At 47.6% G+C, this 18,126-nt stretch overlaps 1 protein-coding gene and 1 pseudogene across 1 annotated transcript; both read left to right on the top strand.

The window, feature by feature from the left end:
* Window positions 1-3,812: 3,812 nt before the first annotated feature.
* Window positions 3,813-8,251, top strand: PPP1R14A (protein phosphatase 1, regulatory (inhibitor) subunit 14A). The gene is made up of 4 exons (XM_006899691.1): window positions 3,813-4,013; window positions 6,137-6,217; window positions 7,027-7,059; window positions 8,111-8,251. Exons 1-4 carry the CDS (start codon window positions 3,813-3,815, stop codon window positions 8,249-8,251), a joined length of 456 nt encoding a protein of 151 aa, XP_006899753.1.
* Window positions 8,252-16,221: 7,970 nt separating this feature from the next.
* Window positions 16,222-17,838, top strand: LOC102867259 (annotated as a pseudogene).
* Window positions 17,839-18,126: the final 288 nt, after the last annotated feature.

Below are 18,126 nucleotides of genomic sequence, written 5' to 3'. Positions count from 1 at the left end.
AAAACTAGGCCAGGAGCTGATTGTGGAACAGACCACCAACTACTCATATGCAAATTCAAGCTGAAGCTGAGGAAAATTAAACCAAATCCAAGACAACCAAAATATGACTTTGAGTCTATCCCACCTGAATTTCAGAACCATCTCAGGAACAGGTTTGAGGTCTTGAACACTAATGAGAGAAGACCAGACGAGTTGTGGGAGGATATCAAGGGTATCATCCAGGAAGAGTGCAAACGGTCATTGCAAAGACAGAAGAGGAAGACCAAAATGGATGTCAGAATAGACTCTGAAAATTGCACTGGAGTGCAGAGAAGCTCTCTGCATATTCCATTATAATACTTTACTTTGTCTTCTCAAGCTGCCCTTTGAAATCAGCTCTTTTACTTTGGTATGTTTTCCCTTTGTTTTGGCTTCTTGACACTCTGATGCAGTTTTTAGAGGCTCTTCTGACATCTATTTTGATTTTTTCTTTCTCCTCAGCCTTTGTAATGACCTTTTACTTTCTTTATGGAGGAAGATAAACTTGATATTATCCCATAGTTAATCTGGTCCTTGTTGTTCAATGCTTCCAACCTCTTCTTAAGATGATCTTGAAATTCAGATGGAATAGAGTCAAGATCATATCTTGGTTCTTTGGCTTAATTTAGTTTCCTTCGACCTCAGTTTGAACATGAAAATGAATAAATGATAGTCTGACCCAAAATCGACCACCCCTGGCCTAATTTTGACTGCTGATACTGAGCTTTTCCAGTGATTCCTTCCATAGATGTAGCCGATCTGATTCTTATGCAGTACATCATGTGAGGTCCCTGTTGTAAAGTCATCTTTTGTCTTTTAAAAAAAGGTATTTGCAATGAATAAATCATACAAAGTACAAAATTTGATCATTGTATTTCCGGTCTAATTTCTATCATAATGCCCATATTTCCCAACTACTATTCTTTCTTCTTAGAAGGAGGATTGGCATCCACTTCCAAAATAGCTTGCCTCCTGAAACTCTATGAACATGGAAAAACAATGAAAGTTCTACAAGCAAGTGTTCAGGTCTTTCATTCATAGGGTCGTTATGAATGGTTTACGACTCGATGGCACTTAACAACAACAACAACACCACATTCCTTCTTCACTGTTTCTGATTTTTGCATTCCAGTCACCAATTATCATTAACAGATCTGGATTGGATGTTCAGTCAATATCAGACTGCAAGATTTGGTAAAAATTGCCAATTTTTTTCCTCTTTGTATAATCATGTTAATGGGCCTTCCTTGTATGCATATGGATAATAGCCTATCACTCACAACATTGTATTTCAGGATAGAACTTGAAATTGACTTTTTTACTATAAAAGCAACACCTTTTTTCTTCTGTTTTTCATTCCCAGCATAGTATGCCATCTAAAATAATAACCACTTCCCATTGCTTTCAAATTGATTTTAACTCAGATACCTTGTACAGAATTGTTGCACATCCAAAAACTCCTCCAACAGGGTAAAAAGGGAAGCCATAGATTGGGAAAAAATATTTGGTAGTGACATGTAAGATAAGGGACTTATATCTAGAATTTATGAAATACTTGAGCACCACAACACGATAAAGGTAAATAACCCAAATGCAAAATGGGCACAGGATATGAACAGACACTTCACCAAAGAATACATTCAGATGGCAAACAAACACATGAAGAAACGTTCAAAATGCCTAGCTCTAAGAGAGATGCAAATCAAAACAACTATGAGATTTCATCTTACCCCAGTAAGAATAGCAAAATTTAACAGAATAGCAAGCAACAAATGCTGGTGAGGCTGTGGAGAAACTGGAACCCTTGTTCACTGTTGGTGGGAGTGCAAAATGGTGCAAAGCTGCAAATAGAAATACCATTTGACCCAGCAATTCCACTACTGGAAATATACCCTAAAGAAACCAGAACTATGGTGAGCTCTGGTGGCCTAGTGGCAGGAAACTGTACTGCAATCCCAGAGGTGCGTGGTTCAAATCCACCGGATGCTCTGCTGAAGAAGGAGGAACAATCACCTCCTGTACCAGTCAGATCTAATTTGATGGTACACACATTAATAATAATAATAATTATAATAATAATAATAATAATAATACTTTTTTAAAAAGAAACTAGAACTACCACCCAAGCAGATATATGTATACCCATGTTTATTGTAGCTTTATTCACAGTAGCAAAGAATTGGAAACAACCCAAGTGCCCATCAACAAATGAATGGATAGAGAAGCTCTGGTCTATTCACACAAGGGAAAACTACACTACACTGCATTGAAAAACAAGGAACTCATGAAATATTATACAAAATAGGTGTGACCCTGGAGGACTTTATGCTGAGTGAAATATCTCAGTCACAAAAAGATAAATATTGCATAATGTCACTGTTATAAAAGAGGACTGACACAGGGATTGGGGAGAGACTGAGAAAAAGGGGATCAATAATGTATATCGCATTGAAACAGATGAAGGAGAGAACTGTTTAAAAGGGATATGTGATTAGGTATTATTGTCATGACAGGAGTCCAGAATGAAGGCAACATAGTGGAGTGGACTTGGGGGGAGGGATTGCATAACAATGAAATAATTTTTCTTTTACTTTTCAAAGAGAAGAGTAAATTGGAGGGGAGGGGTGGACAGGGAGAAAAGTGCAACAATGAATGAATGAATGAATGGAAATCCAAAGTCTCTGTGAACTTTCATTAAAATTAATAATAAAAATAAGAAAAATAGCATTGTATTATAGGCTTTCTAAGGCTGTAAAACTTTATGGAAACAGACTGCCACATTTTTCTGTGGAGTGGCTTGTGAGTTTGAACCATTGCCTGCAGGGCTCCTTATAGTTATCTTAAACCAGGAAAAACACCTGTAACTCAGTCCATTGCCATTGATTTGGTTCCAATTCATGACAAACGTCCATTAGATCCAAGGCTGTCTTTGCAGGAGACTGATTCAATGCACCACATATGTCTCCCCCTGTCCTGTCTTCTATTTCTCTACAGCACTTAACCATATTCTAATAAATTGTATGATGTACTGTACTTATGTTCACTGTCTCTGCCACAAGAATATCAACTCTGCGAATACTCCAAATCCAAAATTCACTTTCAACTCGGAGCAACCTTCCAACAGTTACTGGGGATGTCAGTCTTTATAGGAGACTTTCCAGGTTCTTATACAGAGTGGCTAGGGGATTCGAACTGCCAACCGTTTAGTATGTAATCCAATAAAAACCTTATAGGCTACTCCTCCAGGGCTCTTTCCTTGGATGCTAAGTCTATTTTATTAACAGGCAACTGCTGGAGCATAAAACAGTACCAGGTATATAGCAAGCACTTAGCAAGTACTTGTTGCAAAAGGTAATGAGTGAGGGAATACATTGAGTGGATGGCTGATTGAATGAAAGAGGTGCTTGGACTGCCTTGGCTACAATATGCCTTGCTAGGAGAGTGTGGCCCTAGCATCGGCTACTGCGGCCGCCAGAGGGCGTGAGCAGACCTGGTCCCTAAGAGCCAGTCCTGGGATCCCTCCGGGATCCAGGCCCCCGGAACCCCAGGCGTGGGGGCTGGGGCTGGGTCTCCTGGACCCCATCTCTGTCTGAAACATACATCACTGTGGGCTCCTAGTAGTGCAGTGATCTGTCCCGCCCTGCAAGCGGGGAAACTGAGGCGGGGCGCTGCTGGGGCGGGGCCGGCCCCTAGGCAATCGCGAGCCCCCGCCCCTGGCCGGCCCCGCCCCAGCCGGTAAGAGGCCCCGTGGACGGAGGCGCCCGGCGCAGCCTTCTGCCGGGGCCAGGACGGGGATGGCAGCTCAACGGCTGGGCAAGCGCGTGCTCAGCAAGCTGCAGGCGCCGTCGCGGGCCCGCGGGCCTGGAGGCAGCCCCGGGGGGCTGCAGAAACGGCACGCCCGGGTCACCGTCAAGTATGACCGGCGCGAGCTGCAGCGGCGGCTGGACGTGGAGAAGTGGATCGATGGGCGCTTGGAGGAGTTGTACCACGACAGGGTGAGGCGGGCTCTGGGGCTTCGGAGGTGTCGCGGTGGGGGAGGAAGTGGCGCCCGAATTCTGGCCCCTACCCAGACCCTACAGTCTTGGGGGCGCACGCTCCCTTACGCTCATTGGCCTGTCCGTGTACACTCGATGGCTGTGAACTCCGTGAGGAATGGGCGTATACCTGGGTCCCCAGAGATGTGTCTGAACACCTAAAGGACCTAGGCGTTGGCATATGGGGTCAAGAAGGGAAGACTGAGGAGCTGGGGCGGCCATATCTGGAGAGAGGGCGGAGGAGGGGCGGGTTAAAGCCAAACATAGACTTTAGTTACAGTCTAGATACAGCCACACAGAGACGCACGGCGGAGGCCGGCCACTGTAACACTCACGAAGATGTACGCTCTGCCACTCCAGGTCAACGTACACTGCACCCACACAGCAGCACAGGCCACAACTGTATACAGACACACAGCCAACTGTATACAGACACACAGCCACCCACTCACCCTCAGTCACACCGTAACTCCTGTTTAACAGCGAAACACAGATGCACACTGGCCCAGGCGCAGCGGCTCACACAGACAAAAGATCACAAGTTGCCTTCAGTCACTACGATGCAGAATCTCCCTGAAGCTCAGATGGAACCCTACGCTGCTGGAGCCACCTGCACAAGCCCCCATAAGCCCCACATAGGAGCCACTTCCCGCTGTGGAAACACCCCCTGCTCAGGTCCCCCGTTTATACTCTCAGCTGTTACTTTGCTTGAGCCCATTGTTTCAGCCTCTGTTTTGTTGAGGGTCTCCCGCTTTTTCACTGACCCTGTAAACATCTCTCTGTCATTGCTATCAAGTTGGAACCCACTCATAGCTGACCCTCTACTGGGTTTCCAAGGCTTTGAACCGTGCAGGAGATTGTCCATTTTTCTCCTGAGGTGGTTTTGAACCACCAAACTTTGGTTTGGAACCAAAGGCACAGCCTTTGTGGGATTAACAGTATGTAACTCCTTATGGACTGGGCCAGTACACATATAAACATACAAAGGCGGAACTTGAAGCTGCCCAGAGCATACAGCACAGTGACAGTGACACACAGAAGTTACACCTTGCACACAGAAGTGACACAGAAGTTACACTTCGCCCATAAGTGTGATGAATAGCAGCGCACAAATTCACGCTCAGCACAGCCCTGGTGGAAGCCCTTGTCCTGTCCTCGGAAACACATGTTGGCTGGTCCAGAGGACAGACATCCAGTTGCTGGTAGCTGGTGGCCATGCACACTTGATGATAGGACACACACACACTCGAGCCAGAGCCACAGAACTCGCTCCCATGCGAGCACAGGTCCATGTCACCCACATGATGCCATCTGCTTCTGCAGCCTCACACCAGCCCCAGACCATGGGCGGCTTCAGGTTCTACTCATGCACGAGTAGCACGCCTGTCAACACTTATGCTTGTGCTTAACTTTTGTCATCCAACCCTCGACCACCTGGAAGCCTGAGCAGGGAAGTCAGCCGACCTGCAGGAGTGCAACCTCATAATGCTCTATCTTAGACAGTGGATCCTGTCCCAGCAGGGGTCCCGGGAAGCTCTACTGGAAACCCACTCTTGACCACCTAGAAGTTGGGGCTTGGAACTCACCCCACCCATTCACCATGGGGACTTCAGTGGTCCTTGTCTGGGACTGCAAAGCCCTGCCTTCTGCCTTGTACCCCCAAGGGAAGGAGGGAAGGGGCCGCCCCCGCCTGCCCTCTTCTTGCCCTGCCTCTAATGCTGAGAGTTTTCCTTGAAAGGACAGAGCCAGCCCCTCTCCCACAGCTCTGCATATGACATTCCAAGACTCGACCAGGCCTGTTTCCCTACTGTGAGAACTAGGACCAAAGGAAGAAGCCTGTGCCAGCAGAGGGCTCCTGAGGGGCCCAGGGACACAGGGACCCAGGCTTCTGTCAACCCATCTGTCACCCCTCCCCCTAACACCCAGATGTCCCGCCTTGGCAGTGCTGTCCCTGACTGCCACATTATTGCTCCAGAACCAGCCAGCTGGGCCCTAGGCCAGTGAGTTCCTCTAGCCCTGGATAAGGGGGGCAAAGGGACCCTGACATACACACACCTGCCCTTCCCCGCCCCTCCCCACCTTAGGAGGCAGACATGCCAGACGAGGTCAACATTGATGAATTGTTGGAATTAGAGAGTGAAGAGGAGCGAAGCCGGAAGATTCAAGTAGGTGAAGTGAGTGGGAGGGGTGTTGTCAATGTTTCATTCACCTCACACCCCTGAAAAGAAATAGCTCTAGGTAACATATTTATTGAGCACCTCCTGTGAGCCAGGCAGTTTCAACTTCTTGACATGCATTTCTACATTTGCCCCTCACAAGACTCTGTGAGGAAGTGGGGGAGGGTGTGTGTGTGGCTAATCATCTCTATGTTCCACGAGGAAAATGAGGCCCAGAGAGGTTTAATCGCTTGTCTAGGGTCACACAGCTCTGAAGGGGCAGAGCTGGGCATGAAGCCGAGAGTGTCTGGTCCCCAAATCCTTGCTCTCATGGCCTGTGCCCTCCTAGCAGTGGCCAGTTGGGAGGAAATGCTCCTCAACTGTCAATCCTTTCAGCATCTAGTGCTGCTGTAATGCCTGCTTTGTGTCTGCACACCGCCCCAACCAAAACTAACTTGCTCTCATCCACTTGACCCCTGCTTGTGGCAACCCTCCATCTAGTTTTCCAGGCTGGAAGTCTTAATAAAAAGAAACTGCCTCTCTTTCTCCTGAGAGCAGCTGGTAGATTCGAACCACAGGCCTTTTTGGTCATAGCCCAGCACTTAACCTACTACATCACCAGGGCTCCTTCTTCCCTACTTCAGTTGATCTATAGGATTCTGGGAACTTAGTTTCTTCCTTGAAGGTGGGTGGAAGTCCACCCTGGAGTCTAACTTCCATTGTCTTGCTGCATTGGGCTTTGTTAAGAAAGAGAAGGGAGGGGTGAGAGGGGAGTGGTGCTAGTCATTGATTGCTTTGTGTTTTTCGGGGGTGTCTAGGGACTCCTGAAGTCCTGCACAAGCCCCACAGAGGTATGTTTTTCCTTCTCTGCTCCCTAATTCAGGGGAGGTGTGTGGGGATTAGGGAATAAGCTGGCTGTGCCCAGGGGTCAGGCAAGGAAGCCCAGGGGAGCCCTTGTCTCTCTGGTGGCTCTTTTCCTGTCCCCAGTGGTGTCCTTTGTCCCTCTCACCCCTTGTTCTCCTCTCTCCCCATCTGTCTGTCACACTGACACCATTCTCTCCTCCTGCTGGGATGATGATGCCCATCCCCATCTGTCCTCTAGTCCTGCCTCTGCCAGGCTCTGTCCTCGCCCACAGATGGCAGGTCCTGTCTCTTGCCCCCCTTATTGCCTCTGCCATCTCAGGGACCCCATCTCCACCCCTCAGTGGGCCCCCAAGCCTCCCAGGCTCCAGAACTAGGCATCCAACCCCTCCCACTTCCTTCCCGGCTTTAAAAGGGAAAAGTATTCATGTTTCTCCGACCAGCTTTAGGCTGCCCGAGGGCCAAACGTCACTGTGTGTTTGCCCAATGCTGTCCCAGGTCTGGGTCTCTGGGGACCCTCATGGTCAGCTCTAGACCTGGAAGTGCTCTCAGTGTCTCTGTCTGTCTCCCTCTCAGTCTCTTGACAATCCTGGGTTCTATTTTGGGCTCTATCTTTCCCCTATCTTTCTCCTTCCCTCTTCCCTCTCTGTATCTTTCTCTATTTCTACCTTTTTTCTTTATCCCTCTCCCTGTCTATGTCCCCCTCTCTCTCTCCCTGCCTCTCTTCCTTTCTGCTTCTTTCCTTCCCTACCTGTCTCTCTCCCTCTCTGTCTCTCTTCCCCCTCGAGGCCTTGTCTGTCGGTCTCGCTCCCTCCCTCCTTTTTCTGTCTCTCTCCCTCTGTCTCCCTTCCTGTCCGTCTCTTTTCCCCTCCTCTGTCTTTTCCTGTGTCTTACACTAACTTTCTTCACCCTGTCCCTATAGGTACCTAGAGGTAAAAGGAGGGGGCGCAGGTCACTGGGGCTGGGCTGGGTTGGGGGTTAGGGGCGCCGCCTCCCACCTGCCCCGGTGATCTCAGCCCCCCACCTTCACCCCGCCCTCAGGACTTCGTGCAGGAGCTGCTGGCGAAGCTGCGCGGCCTGCACAAGCAGCCCGGCCTCCTCCGGCCGCGCAGCCCCTCGGACGACTCGGACGGCGGCGGCCTGAGCCCCCGCCTGGACCGCGCGCGCCCCGCGCCGCCCTGACCGTGCGCCCCGCTGCACCCCAGCCAAGCTGCACTGACGTTCTGTAGCAATAACCCCGCGTGGCTGTCTCTGCTCCCTCCGATTACCGCGGCCTTCCACCCTCCACCTCTGGTCCAGCCTTCCTCGCTCCTGTGGCTGCCCCTCGTGTCCCAGCACCCACAGCTGGCCAACCAGATGGCCGGTCACTCCTCCTCCGGAGAACCGACCCTGCTGACCCGCGGGCCGCCTGGGACTCGCACACATCCTGTCCCCGCCCCACCGTGGCCCAGGCGCTCAGCCCTGAGCGGTGAGAATCACGGCCATGATGGCCCTGGACCAGGGAGGGAGGCCTACCAGCCGATCACACCTCCACACAGCCCGGGAATGAACCATCCACTCCCCGAAATGGCCTTGCCTTCGAGTTAGGACCATAAAGAGAACATGGTCGCTGTGGTGGTAGGAAAGACTGGGTAGAGCAAAGGGTCCCAGACACTCAGGAGTCCCCGGGGTGTGGTGGTGAAGAAATCCAGTAGGACTTCCTGAAGAAGGAAACAATGAGGCTTTGAGGGAAACCTACAAATACCAACTTGCAGGGGGAAGGGTTGGTTAAATAGGCAGAATCTTCAGTGGGTGTGAACAATGCTCCTCACCCCAGCTGGATAGGGGAAAGAGACCCTTACTGGGTCAAGGGCTGAGGCATGAAGGTGTCAGGAGGGTCCCAGTAGAAAGCCTTAGGCACCAGAAGTGGGTAGTGGCTATTATCACAAGCTGTGAAGTGTTTCAATACTTTTAACAACATATCTGGTCATACCCATGGTCTCAGTCACAGGCAGTCAGTAGGTGGTGGGCCAGGCCAGGCCAGAGCTGGGGTCTCACCCCCAGGACAAAGCACATCTCCCATCTCACCTCCACTGACTGTAGAGGGAGGGTCCCTGACCCCTATCCCAACTGTGTGACCCCATCAGGATTGGGCACTCATCCCTGGGGGCTTTGGCAAGAAGAGAAGGTGACCTCAAATGCTCCCTCTGCCCAGAAATAGGAAGAGGTTCCTGTCGCTCCTTCTTTCATCTCAGCACCTTGTTCGTCTGTTCCAACTTCTCGTCCCTCTGCGCAACTGAACCAATGCAGACCTCAGCCCCCTCCGTGCTCCACCCTTAGCCGCGGCCTCTGGTTGTCAGGCTACCGTGTTGACGATCATTCTTTCCTTTACTGACATTCTATTTTCAAAAACACCATGTCCTTTCCCAGGAACTGGCCCCTCCTGCTAGCATGTCCCGACTATGGGAGACTGTCTCTGCTTCTAAGAAATCTCCTGGCTGCACATCCTTCCAGACAAGATTTGTTTGTGCGTCTTTGGCATTCCATGGTAGAGTCAAGATTGTGTGCCGACACCACAATTCAAAGGCATCAATCCTTCGCTCTTCCTGAGTCATTGTCCAGCTTTCACATGGAGGTGAGGTGGTTGAGGCCTTCAGAGACTAAGGTTGAGGAGGCCCAGCTCCCCAGTCCCCAGGCTCTCCCACTAAGGCTTCCTGCTTCCTTCTCACAAGGGTCTGTCTTGGTTCCTCATCTTTGTGGGAGTGTGTGGGGCCATGATCAAGGTCAGGTTTTGGAGTTTTTTTGGTTTTTTTATTTTTAGATTTTCTGTCACTATGTGACAAAGATTCTAACCAATGGGCCAATTGGCAGTACTATGCTAGATGGAGAAGAGATAGAGGTTGTTAATAATTATGGCTTGCTCTGCTCCACAATCAACACTCTCAACATCATCAGTCAGGAACTCAAAAGACAAATTGCATTGGGAAAATCTCCTGTCAGGGACCTCTCCAAAGTGCCGAAGAGCAATGATATCATTCTAGAGACTAAGGTGTGCCTAATCAGGCCATGGTTTTTGCAGTTATTTGTTATGCTTTAAAGAGCTGGACAATAACTAAGGATGACAGAAGAAGAATTGATGTCGTCTAGTTGTGGTGCTGGAGGAGAGTCTTGAATATGCCATGGACCGCCAAGAAAACAAGTTTGTCTTGGAGAGGGTGAAACCAAGTCTGTCCTTGAAAGCTAGGATTTTTAAAACTCTGTCTTACTTTGGGCACATGGCCAGGAGAGATCGGTCCTCGGAGAAAGACATCATGCCCGGAAGGGTGGAAGGACGACAGACAGTACAGGAGAGGAACACCCCGGATGAGATCGATTGATATAGGAACTGGGGTGGTGGGTGTTGGTGTGTTGGAGTCAATGAGTCTAGCTCAGGACAGAGCAGGGTTCAGAGCTGCTGTACAGAGGGTCACTGTGGGTCACAGGTAACACATAACAACATGTGACTCTACAGCAGTAGGTAAACCAATGCTTAGAAGTCTGTATTCATTTTATCTTATTCATTCTGTTGTTGATAATATGCACAGCAGAACATGTACCAATTCAACAGCTTCTACAGTACAATTTAGTGATGCTGATGACGTTGTTTAAATTGTACAAATGATTCTGCCCACCTTTTTTGAGTTGTTTCTCCCCTGTTCAGGTGAACTCACTACTCTTGAAGTTTCCTATCTAATTTTTTGAGTTGCCATTGTCAATTTGATCCCACAGGGATAAGTCTTAGAAGTGCACAGTGCTCAAGGCACACATTCTTACTCATTAAGCTAATTTATTCTTTGGTTTTAAGACAACTTCAGGGATAGGTATAAGCTTTAAAAATGATCAGAAGGCAATAGTTTCAGGGTTCAACCGGTCTCCATGGCTCCAGTAAGTCTGGACTCCATGAGAATTTAAAATTCTACATATTTCCTCCTCTTGATCAAGACTCTTCTTTGGAAGCGTTGATCAATGTTCAGTAACAGTGGCTGGGCGCTGTCCGTTTCTGGGCTCGTGATAAAGGAGGTGGTTGTTCATGGAGACGATTAACCACCTTCCATGTCCGCCTCTTATTCCTGACTTCTTACCCCTCTGTTGCTCCAGGCCAATAGAGATCAAGTGTTGAGCCTTGAGAGCAGTAAGAGTTTTAGATGTGCCATTTGTTAAACAGCTCTTTGATTCAGTTTCGTCATCTGGAAAATGAGAGCATCATAGATGAGGAACATAGAGACTAGACTGGTGACATCAGTTGCCCGAGGTCACACACTGGGAAGTGGTGACGTTGGATTCTACCCCAGGCAGCATGGCTCCAGAGCCCGTCTGCTTATCTCCTATATGATAGTGTCATTATAAATCATGGCATTAAGTGTTATTATTCTTCAGCTGCAGGAAGAGGTAGACTAATTCTCACTAAGGTGTTAGTGGTTGCTCACAGTTCTCTGAGGCATTCTATCTAGAAGTCAATACATTGTAAGTGGGAAGAAGATTACATCATCGTGATTAAGAGCATGTTCTCTGGAGTTAACTATTTGGATTCAAATGCCATCTATCCCGCTTCCTAGCTATATAATCTTAACAGAGTCACTTCATCTGTAAGATGATGACAATTATACTAGTCCTGCCTCCTAAGGTTGTTGGAAAAGTTCAGTGGCTTCAATAGTGCAGTTCTCTAGACGCCAGGATGATAAGACTTCACCTGATGCACTTTAGACATATTATCTGGAGAGACTAGTCCCTGGAGAAGGACGTTATACGCTTACAGAGACAGTGAAAAAGCGGAAGACCCTCAATGAGATGAACTGACAGTGTCTGCAGTGATGGCCCAAACAGCAAGGACGGAGGATGGTGCAGGGCCGGGCACTGGCGTATGTGATGTTTGTGGATTGTTGTGGTTGTAAGGTTACTGACTCAACGGAACTTGAAGACAGCAACAGTCCAAGAACAGAGCAGAAGCCTGGCGCCTAGGAAATAATGAACTTGCTTTATCAACTTTATTACTGTGGGAAACTGAGTGGGCTGTTTTTATAGCTCATACCCCATCAGCAAGATGGCCTTTAAAAACCCAATACCATCACGACAGTTCCAACTCTGAAGCCTGAATCTTTACAGATGGAGACTGCCTCTCGTTGCCCATGGAACTGGTGAATCCAAGCCACTGATCTTTCAATTATAACATGCCATACAATGAAAATGCCTTTCCTAATTAAAATCTACACTCCAGTGGGTTTTTAGAGGCTATAAATCTCATGGAAGGAGATAGCCTATTTTTCTCCCATAGAGCAGCTGGTGGATTTGAGCTGCCTGCCTTTGGATTGGCAACACAACTCCTTACCCCCTAGGCCACCAGAGCCCCCTAAGATGCCCTTGGGAACACTGAATCACAGGCCCTCTGACATGGAAAAACCCCAAAGGTCACAGTATGCCTGACCCGCCACTCTGTCCTGTCCTCATGGTCAGCCCTCCTCCTGCGGTCTGTTCCCACAAGGAGCCAAATGACAATTTTTTCCCCTCTCAACCCGCCTCCCCGGTTCCCTCTTCCTCTTTTCTCCAGAGGTTAGCACTCTTATTAATTCATTTCTAGTCTCCCCCTTTCCTTATCCTTGAGACAGCCTTCACAAACTTTGTTCTCGACCTTGTTTCCCCAGTTTGTCTGTCCATCTTAGCTTTCATGACTCAAGCCTCCAGAGGCTTCCCCTGGATTCTCGGAATAAAAGCCAAAGTCCTTTCCTTACAGGCGTCATAGAATTCATTCCATCTGGAAATAATTATTTGGCCATTAACAGCTATTTCTTGAGCTCTCCTTGATGAAGGCACTGTGATACATTTGAGCTGACTGCCTAATGGGTGGAGAGGGGAGGAGCCAAGCTCACAAACAGCTAAATAGCGAGAGTGACATAAAACAGACGCGCCAAAAAGACCAGGAAGAGACCAGAAAGTAAGCTAACCAACAGAACCCACGCCAGGGAGCCAGCACGCCTGCCCTGGGGACGGCGAACCACACTGTATGGATGGGTTGATTGAACTGTGGCCCTCCATGTGTGGATTTGTAATTTGGAAGTTATGTGATTGCTCTGAGCTGTAGACTGAGCAGTTGTAAACGGATTAAGAGTGGGATAAAAGAAAAGACAACTTCAAAACTCCCTGCTCTTGAGCTGATTCTGACTCATTTCAGAGACTACCCAGTTTTCTGCCATAGAGCAATTAGTGGATTTGAACTGCCAACTTCATGCTTAGAAACCAGAGATGTGTTGTGCCCTGATGCAATTTACAGCCTCGAAAGACCTATTAGAGGGTCAGCTATGGAGCAGTCTGACTTGATGGCAGTGTGTGTGCACGTGCGCGCGCGCGCCTTCTAAATGGAAAGAAAAAAGATTTCCATTTGTCAAAGCTATTCACTTGTGTCTGTTACAGCAGCACTAGGTGACTAGGACATGGGTTGAAAGCCAGAGGTTAATGGCTGCGCTGGGAGCTTCTAGAGACAGATAAGGTCCTGCTAGTGACATGTTCCAACCACCCACAAATGATTTTACTGGAAATACAGAAGCACTTTCAAAACAATAGGTAGGCAATGTGTGCCTTCAGTGGTTATGGGTTCAAGTACAAGGTCAGTCCCCACACAGAAAATCAATGTCCAAACTCACTATGATGAGAAGGCATAGACTGGGACCCACCTTGTTGAACAGAATATGGCCCAGTTACCCAGATCAGGTGGGATTACACCTGAATTTGTTGTTGTCCGCCATCAAGTCAGGACTGACCCACAGCTGACCCTTCAGCTGGCTTTCCCAGGCAGTTAATCAAGCAGGAGACGATTGCCCATCTTTCTCCCGCAGAACAGCTGGTAGATTTGAACTGTGTGCCTTCAAGATTGAGGTGCAGCTTCCTGCCATGAACTTAATGGAGGAACAATCAATACATTGTTTACACTCTCCTATCGGCAGATTATCAGCTCTGCACCCGCCTTCGTCATTCTTTTTGGTTGTAGCTGAGACTACAACTAATGGTGACCCTGTGTGTGCAGAATGGAACTGATCTGGGGTCTTTCAGAAGCTGATTGCCAGGCCTTTCTTCCAAGGTGCTTCTGCTGCCTTTCCACTTAACCACTCAGAATCGCCTTGCCTACCATGAACATGCTGTCAAGTTCTAATACCCAAAACAAAAAGGCCCCTAGCGTTGCAGTGACTAAGTGCTCAGCTGCCAACCAGCCGTTTTCTGAAAGGAAGATGTGACATGCAGCTTCTGTGAAGATGGCAATTTTACTCCCTTCTACAAGGTCGCTTTGAGTCAGTTCACACAAGTGCCGAGTTAGCGGCTTTGAACGGGCGGCAGCAGGGTTTTCCTCGGTAACAGTGCCCCCTGGTGGCCACGTGGCCACCGTGTCCAAGCACCTTTCTTTTGTAGACACGATGCCACTGCCCCCTCGCGGCCGTGCGAGCCGGTTTGCGCCACCCTCATCTACCAGATACGCGGGAGAGATTGCACTCAGGGATGGTCAGTGGGCATTTAATCAAACCCGCGGGTTCAGTAGACTGTACACCACCAGACAGAGGCTTAGCCAGTTAGAGTGATAAATATCAGAACTGGATTTCCACTGATGAAATTGGTGTTCCCAATTAGTTAAAATATTTTAAAAATATTTTTCATTATCATACTAAAGAGGCCAGGAACAGTTGTAGTGAGGAGTTTAAAATATAAGATCAGTCTCTAGAAAGAATCAGCAGTAATTTGGTACTTAACCTGTACCCCGGAGGAAGTCCTTACCTTCTTCAGCATCTAAAATAGTGCAGACAGGCAGTGTGGCTAACTACCTCCATGAAGCCAGACAGTGTAGATGAATTTTTCAGAAATCGTTTTCCTAGCCTATTGGCTTTTACTTTTTTAAAAATTTTTTTCAATTTTTTTACTACTTTGTGTGTGTACCGTCAAATCAGATCTGACTGGTACTGGAGGATATTGTCCCTCCTTCTCCAGCAAAGGATCTGGTGGATTTGAACCATGTTACTCTGGGATTGAAGTGCAGGCCCCCCCCCCAGTGAGATTTACTGCATCTGAAGACCTGCTGGAGGGTCAGATATGAGTTGGTTCTGACTCAACAGTACACAACAATAACAACAAGAAAAACGTTGTGAAATGTTAGCATCTATGAATTGAGAGGTTAGTTGTTTACTATTCTGTTCTTCAATTGCAATAGAATCCTTTTGCTTAAGATATTGGACAGTATTTAAAACTGTTACAGCGGTTTGGGGTTTTGTTTTTAAAACGTTTGCTTTGTATCGTGTTACTGTTGGCTGCAGGGGCATGGAACAGTGAAGTGGCTGGTGAGGCCAAGACTGAGTCAGTGCGGGAGGAGAGGGAGGAAATGGGGGGTCATGAAGGGCAGGTCATCATTTTTTACCCCCAGTGAGATGATGGTGGCCTGGTGGGTAGGGCGTTGCGCTGCTAACCCAAAAGTGGGGCCTTTCTGGGGTGGGGCGGGGGGGGGGAATGTGTAATGTCCTCCCATGCAATTTACAGCCTCTGACAACTTGCTGGAGGGTCAGCTGTGAGTCATTTCTGACTCAACAACAACCAATGAATGAACGATAAAGTGAAATGAAGCTACAGGGGGACTCTGAGCTGAGGAAGAGCTTGACCTTGCTCAAGTGATCACAGGATCACTCTGTGTTGTGTGTGAGAAACAAACCACTATGACAGGATTTGGGGTGCAGGGGGAAATACGCTACATGCATCCTATCTGACCCAGACATTCTGCTCTTAGTATGTACCCCTATTGATCTTTACACAAAGACATACGAGGATATGCATGAGGATGGTTCAGCCCTCGGGAGAAGAGATAAATGCTGGGGGCGCTCACACAGTGCCCAGCACACTCACTCTGACACAGTAGCCTGACTTATGGACCAGGTAGACACAGAGAAACAATGCGAGGGTCTTAAACACATAATGATGAATGAGAAAAGAAAAGCAAGATCAGTAGGGGTACCAATTACATTAATTATAAGCACACAGAATAATACAACTGCTTCCTGAGTGTCATAAACTAGAGGTGCAAGGTCAATAGATATAATGAGAGCACGTGAGTAAGAATCCAGGGTGATGCTTGTGGAGACAAGGCCCAGGTCTGCAAGTCGGACCTCAAGATGGCAGTGCCTGGAGAATCAGCAGGCAAGGCCCCAGGCTCCTGGCTACCAGTTTTAGAGCCTGGCGCATCGAAAGGAAACAGTATCACTTTGGAGACTGCGGAGTCCAAAGTCAGCAAGTAGGACAGGCCACTGGTCTAGAGACCTCAAGCCAGATGTAGATCTGCCAGAAAGCTTTCTAGGTTGTTGGAGGGTTGGGGTTTTTTGTTTTCTGCCAGAGAATCCAAATAGAAATCCCATTCAGGCCACATGCTGAAGTTGTCAGCTGTTAGATTCCAGCCTCTGAAGCATGTAGATTCCAGAACCGTATGGTTTGAGCTTCCTCATAATATGTCAGCTGGGTTCCAAGGAGGCGTGATGTAAGAGGACAAGCTGGCCGCTTTCACTGCGCTAAAGTTGGCCTTCTGGGTGGTGGAAGATCAATTCCACACTACACAACTGTTGATAAACAAATATTTTTAAATAAAATTTTTATTTTATACTGGTTTACTTGCAAAGTTCATATACATTGTTTTTCACACCAAGTCTTTCCCATTTCCTTTATCCACCCCTCCCTCCACCCATCAAATTGTGAGACCCTATGATTACCACACCCCTCGGCCATTCTCACCCCTCTGCTCCCTCACTTCCCCCCTTGGATCCTCATACACATTTTACTAGTTATCTTTATATTTCTGCAATAATGGTCTTATACAGGATTTGTCCTTATGGGACTGAGTTAGTTCACTAAGCATAAAAGAATGAATTGAAAAAAAAAAGAATGAATTGAGAAATTATAGTATATTCACACAATGGAATACTATGCAGCCAACAGGAGCAATGGTTTTGAAAACCACTATCTAACTTGGGAGGAACTGAAGAGCATTATGTTTATAAACAAATTATTAATAGAGGAATTAACTTCATTTCTTATTAAGACAGTGGCAACATCACACTGCAGGAAAATATGTGAGATGGGAGGGGTATTATTGTAGCCACCTTTGGAGACTAACATCTGTAGCGCTAATGTTTAGTGAGTGGAATTGAATGTTAGGGTCAGAAAGAACAAAGGGAACATGAAAGAAGTAGGAAAACAAAACTAGGGCACTGCTGTTCTCCATCGTGGTGCAGGATCAAGGTGAAAACGATGCATATCCGCAAGCTCTGCCTCAACATCTGTGTAGGTGAGAGTGGAGACAGACTGACCTGTGCCACCAAGGTGTTGGAGCAGCTCACAGGCCAGACTCCCATGTTCTCCAATGCTAGATACACTGTCAGATCCTTTGGCGTTAGGAGAATTGAAAAAATTGCTGTCCACTGCGCAGTCTGAGGGGCCAAGTCAGAGGAAATCTTGGAGAAAGGTCTAAAGGTGCGGGAATACAAGTTAAGAAAAAATAACTTCTCAGATACTGGAAACTCTGGGTTTGGGATCCAGGAGCATATTGATCTTGGGATCAAATATGACCCACTGTTGATATCTATCTACGGCCTGGACTTCTATGTGGTGCTGGATAGGCCAGCATTGCAGACAAGAAGTGCCGGCCAGGCTGCATTGGGGCCAAACACAGAATGAGCAAAGAGGAGGCCATGTGCTGGTTCCAGCAGAATAATTCCCATTTCTATCCAAAAGGCCAATAAAATGTTTTCACAAGTAAAACATAAAAAAGTAAAAAAAAAAAACCAAAACAACCCAACAAAATCAAACAACAACAACAAAAACCAACAACTAGGGCACTAAGACCTAGAGTGAACACAAAAACTCCCGCAGCCGCGTATATGTGTGTGTTCGTAGTGGTTTTATTGATAACAATCCCAAACTGAAAATGATGGAGAGTTAAGTAAACTATGGTCATACATTCAGTGAAATAATAAAAAAAAGGGATGTTTCCAAATTTTCATTTCATCCATGCATAGGAGTCATGCTAA

Source organism: Elephantulus edwardii, unplaced genomic scaffold, assembly GCF_000299155.1.
Source record: "Elephantulus edwardii isolate Elephantulus edwardi_28Jun2011 unplaced genomic scaffold, EleEdw1.0 scaffold00266, whole genome shotgun sequence".
NCBI lineage: Eukaryota > Metazoa > Chordata > Mammalia > Macroscelidea > Macroscelididae > Elephantulus > Elephantulus edwardii.
This window is presented reverse-complemented; position numbering and strand designations above follow the sequence as displayed.